Below are 5963 nucleotides of genomic sequence, written 5' to 3'. Positions count from 1 at the left end.
TATTATTTCAAGGGACAATTTTAAATATATAGATTGATTTGTATATAACTTTTAAATATATTGAGTTTTATATATCTTTAGAAACGAATTTTCAACTATATGCAAACATGCACAACTTTAATATATTGTAAATTTCATAGAAAACTTAGTTTATAAAAATCAACCCCATAAGTACGTGCGGGTCTGAATCTAGTATTTTTTTTTTTGTCATCATTACAAATTATATACCTCTCTTTGAGATGGACCGGACTCGAAACCGGATCTTGTGAGAAGGCAACAGAGGTGAGAACCACTAGCTCACTTGTCCTTCTCGGTCTGAATCTAGTAGATAACTCAAAAAATACATCGTTTTAAAACAATTATTTTTTTCTACAAAAAAGATTAATAAGGAACATAAGGAGTATCATTAAGTTCAATCAAATAATAATATTCGTCTACACACCATAATAACCTACTCCAAAAATAGAAAAACATTACTGCTTTTAAACCACAATCACATCATATTAAGGTTACTCATTCTCAACTTTCCCCTAACCAGATCAAATGATCTACCACATACATCCATTGCAAGATTTGTTGCCCTATACAAAAACAAATCCAACGCAGCAGAAATGTCTTTCTCTTTGAAGGCTAATTCTCTCAAGTGTCCATGAAAATCCTCGAATCTCTGACACTCTACTTCATAAACAAGTTTTATGCCAGAAGAGGAAAGCAGCTTCTTGTCTTGTGTAGTGATGATAACTACACTCCCCGGACCAAAACTGTTAATATCATCTGCAAGAACATCGAACTGTTCAAGCTTTTTGATATCGTCAACCACAAGTAAAACCTTTTTGTTCTCGAGCCTTATTTGAATCATCCACTCTTCAAAGAGATGTGACATGTGAAGATCTTTGTAAATCATTTTCTCACTTTCCATGAAAAAATGGCTTTCGAAATGTTGAGAAATGCTCTCATAAACTACTTTAGCTATAGCCGATCTACCGTTGCTTCCTCTTTCCGAAATCCCAATCAGTCTCACACCTTTCTTAGAGCTCAAATTCAATAATCGCTTAAAAGCTTTCATGTGTTCACCAGTCCCCTCAAGATCACTCCCATTGCTTCTTGTTGTATCATTCATCAGATTTTTTGATATTAGCTCAGTAATTTTGTCTACTATCTTCGAGTCATCTTCACTAAAGACCAAAAGTCAAAAACAAAAATAGAAACTTTAGAATCAATTCATTAAAGTGTTAGTAAAACATTTGATATATTTATGCTGCATTCAAAGATATACACCCTCCGTTCTTATTTATATGATTTTTTTTAGGATTATGCACACATATTAAAGAATCATTTAATTTTTGTTATATTTAAACTAAAACCTCATATAATAGTTATTTGACACAATTCAATTAATTAAAAAAAAAACAATATGTATAATATATAGTAAAAGGCTAATAAATAAAAGGCTAATAAATTATCTAATCAAGTCTTTGAGGATAATTGCATCATTACTTGTTTTACTACAACTTTAAAACATTAGATCGTTTATTTTTGGAGTTCTAAAAAAATGCAAATTTATCATAACCTTTTAAATGTTGTGTAAATAATCTAGAAAACAATCAATTAGCAACGGAGGGAGTATACGTTTATGTTACATTAAAACTTGTGTGATTCAAATTAAGTTCTGAAATTTTACCATTTCGATGCACAAATGCCGGAGTAATTCCCCAAATCGGTCAACGCTCGCCTCCATAAAAGCACTTTCTCATGGTCTTCTCTAGCCTCATGCATCTTAAAGTGTTCAGCGACTTTACCGATCTGCCTCCTCACATGGCAGGGTTCAACGTCGTAGAAGACGGGAATCACGGTTATGGAATCGTTTCTTACGAAATCCATAACCTTCACAAGCTCTGCCAGACACCAAGGGGAAGCAGAGTAATTCTCAGAGACGACAACAACTGCGAATCTCGACCCCTCGATGGCCCGTTCGAGCTCCGGAGATATTCTTTCGACCTCCGGAGATATCTGCAGATCATATTTGAAAGATGGAATTCGAAGCTTGTTTTGTATAAGTTCTGTGTAGAGAAAACTGATGAAGTTGCGACGAGTGTCGACGTCTCTGAAACTTAGAAAAACATCAGACATTTTTTTCTCTTTTGATTGGTTCTCTTGTCTTGATGATCATATATAAGTGGTGTGGTTAGTAGTAGTGTGGGCTGCCAAAACTCTTTCCGGATAACTTCCTCGCATATTCTTCCTATTATATTTGTGTGACTCTCTCACTTTCTAGGAAAATATGGTTCTTGCTTCTTTTAGTAGTGAAAAGTCAACAAAACACAAAACGACGTCGTTTCGTTGTAAGATTGTAAAAAAATATTTTTCTTACGTGAGCTTGTAAGTGTTTGGTTATGCGAGATTATTTTTAAGGAGATCGTTTTGCATAATTTTTTGTGGAAATTAATAAAATTATTTAAGGTGTGGATATAAGAGATTAGACTTGCACGTATTTCCTGTTTTATTTATAGATATATTTTTTTGAGTATTTACAAAGAATGAAAAATTAACTGACACATTTGTGTAATTAATGCAATTAATTATTGACTTCACACGTTATTAACTAAGGTACTACAGTTAGATACTAACTAAGTTCAATAAAATTGGACTATTATATGGTTAATGTGTATGCTACAAGAAATACACTTGCAAACAAATAAAATTATAACAACAAAAAAATTACTACAACAAACAAAAATTTTAATATTCAAAGACACTCGGTTACTATAATTTTAGTAATTGCAATATCATATCTAAAACAAATAATAGCGAAATTAATACACAAGATTCGTTGGTTTATACTGTCTAAAATATATATAATCATCTTTATATTAGACGGTTAGTTAAGTTTTCTGAAATACTAGCTAATTTTTAATGTATGTTTCTACAAAAATTATTAAATAAATTAATGCAACATTACTAATTTTTTTTATAGTGTGTAAAACATAAAAAAAAAATGAAAATTTAGAAATTTCCCCCGCGCTGTAGCGCGGGTCCGATTCTAGTTTCTATAGTAAATAGGCAAGGTAAGTTACATTACTGTCTTTAGTTGTTTTATTTTTTCTTCTTTTTTTTATCTCTTTTCTAGATTTTCTCATATTTGTTATCTATTTGCATTTGTTATTAACGAGATATAATATTACTTAACAGGTTATTATTATTTATCGTTATAATTATAGATATTCATTATTTTAAAAAATTATCAAGCTTATCATGTAATCAAAAAAGAAAATTATGCATAAATATGCTTTATCATAGTTATGTATAACTATGATAATTGAGTTAGCATGATATATATACATTTAACACATAATATATAAATTTATCACGATATTATATTAGTTAACAAATTAATAAAATGGTTACTCACACAATAAATAAAAAATATGAAACTTTTATCTTCTGCATAGGATATAATAAATAAGTTAACACGATAAATATAAATTTGTCGTATAATTAAACATTTATCGCAATACAATCTTATTTAGTACAATAGATTTATAGACTTATCGATAACAATATATTGTTATCATGTTAGCTCAATAAACAATTATATAACTCATGATATGTTTTGCTCCTTCTAGTTGATATATAAATATTGTTTGAGTAAATAAAAATTAGTTGATATCTATTTTATCATCTCACTAAATAATATATCATATACAAAAGATTATTTTGGTCCAAGTTATACAAATTGAATAGAGAGATTTAATTATACAAAAATTATAGGTATATTCTTAATTTTAAAGTTTCTGTGTATCTAGATTAAACTGACCTTTTTGGGTATAGTCTTTATAAAATAAACTAGTGTTAAACTCGTAACTATCAAACCGGATAAAAAACAATGAAAAGAAAATTAAAATTTCATGATCTATAGGTGTCAAGCGGGATCAAATCCATCCGCTATGCTTACACCGCTATAGATTAAAATATTTTTATCCGTAAAAACACAATCTCGGTGATCAACATTAATAAGTATATTTGCATTTGTCCTCCTTAAATTCGCATTACCCAAAATTTTCGTCCCCTATTTTATCAATAGTTTAGATAATGCTTTTTATTTTCCGAATTACCTTTTTCCTTTCGGTACCCGTTAATTCATTACTTGAATTTTTTCCCTACAATGACTCTTATTTTTCCCTTTTTATTTTTGTTAAGACCTACAATATTATTTCGCCAATAAAAAAAATACTTTCACCTAAGTTTTTCTATTTACCTTTTTTCTATTCCAATTGAGATTTCAAGTTATAAAAAATAAAAAATACATTTTTATCAATATATACAGACATTTGATCAGTGGATATTGATTTAAAGTAATTTTATGAGTCAATAGCCACAACTTTGGCAGATGCGGATGAGTGGTGTCAATAACAAATCAGCCTATTACCAAACTCAGTCCGACGCTTATCCCTCATTCCAGAAATTTTTGAACAAAACTGGTCGTTGGCAATTTAAAATGTAATCTTCACTCCTCTTCGGTCAATGACACTTTTTCTATGGTGGAGCTTGGGTCCTAAGGAATCATATCGGCGATATTTATTATCATGCGAGAGATGCATTTATTCCCTATTCTAATCGGATCACGGTGGAGCTGAGCTGCATTTTTTGTGTCTCTCTAGTTTGCATAACATGCATTATGACTTATGAGTGAGGTGTTGTCTTATTGCCATACGGCCTTGGTAGCGATTAAATCCCCTTCTGCTTGGCCTAAGTACCTTTCTCAGCTAAATGGGATTTGTCAAGTAATGTGGAAGGTTTCTTTTCATCTCTTCACCCAAAGCTAACTTGTTAGCTAGGGAGATTGCTTACAGGATGTAAAAGAATAGAACATCTTACTTTTTATATTGCTCTAGGAGGTCTGTCTTGGTTGCAGGAGCACATTGAGAGGGATAAGCGTCGTATAGAAAGAGGTTTATGTTTTAATTATTGGTTATGTTTTATTGTTGGTTTCATTTTCGATTTCATTTGTAATTTTCTACTCTTTCGTTTAAATTGAAGTTATTCAACGTTAGAAAAAAGTAAAATCCTTGAAAAGAATATGATTTAAATAAACCTAAACAAACACATAACCCCTTTTAATTCTAAAATCTAATCTCTAATCCGTTTTTATATATAAAAAAAAAACTATAATCTTGTGTAGTTACAAAATCTAAATCTAAATCTTAATCATCATTAATGGACTGAAAGCGACATATAAATTTAATTGTAAAATCTAAACCTAATCCTCCTTTATATATCCAAACCTTGTTTATTAGTGAATTCTAAACCCTAATCCTCTTTTATAAACCCAAGCCGACATATATTTGTCGTTGAATTGTAAAATCAAACCCTATACCGTCTGTAATAAATCCAAACAAACATATAACCTTGTAAAATCAAAACTCAATGATATAATGTTAATTTTATCCTATGAATAATATTTTTTTTAAATGGCAGATTTTTATTGGTTCCACTAGAAATGAACCCAAGAATTTTCCAAATCATATCCCCTTATTAATCAAAAGGAAGTACGCAACTTCAAAAATGGTACGTAATTACTTATACAATGCCATCACAAATTTTATCAAACTTACAACCCATTTTTTAGTTTTGCATTAAATAATAAAATAAACTATTGAAATATTTATCAGAAATATTTAAAATAGTTTAGATTTATTATTTTACAGAATATGAGAAATAATTAATACTAGAGGAGAACCCGTGCGATAATTTTTTTTGTAAAAAAATAAAAACTTGTAGTGTATAAAATATGTATTGTATAAATATTTGTTGTTTTTTTTTGTATATTTTTATTATATGATTAATAGATAAGGGTGTAGTAATTTTACTATGTTTATTTTTGGGCTTTTATATAAGCACGCATATATTGTAATATAAGTATATATATATATATATATATATATATATATATATATATATATATA

The 5963-nt window shown here is 29.2% G+C and overlaps 1 protein-coding gene across 1 annotated transcript; it reads right to left on the bottom strand.

Annotated features, from left to right (window-relative positions):
* Positions 1-401: 401 nt before the first annotated feature.
* On the bottom strand, positions 402-2189 carry LOC17888086 (TMV resistance protein N). The gene is made up of 2 exons (XM_006294373.2): positions 1682-2189; positions 402-1175 (listed from the first exon to the last, which is right to left on the bottom strand). The coding sequence occupies exons 1-2, from the start codon at positions 2128-2130 to the stop codon at positions 494-496; spliced, it is 1131 nt and encodes a 376-aa protein (XP_006294435.1). The 5' UTR covers positions 2131-2189; the 3' UTR covers positions 402-493.
* Between the last annotated feature and the right edge of the window lie 3774 nt (positions 2190-5963).

This window comes from Capsella rubella, unplaced genomic scaffold (genome assembly GCF_000375325.1).
Source record: "Capsella rubella cultivar Monte Gargano unplaced genomic scaffold, Caprub1_0 scaffold_4, whole genome shotgun sequence".
Taxonomy (NCBI): Eukaryota; Viridiplantae; Streptophyta; class Magnoliopsida; order Brassicales; family Brassicaceae; genus Capsella; species Capsella rubella.
The sequence above is the reverse complement of the archived record's forward strand: the minus strand, read 5'-3'. Positions and strand labels throughout refer to the sequence as shown.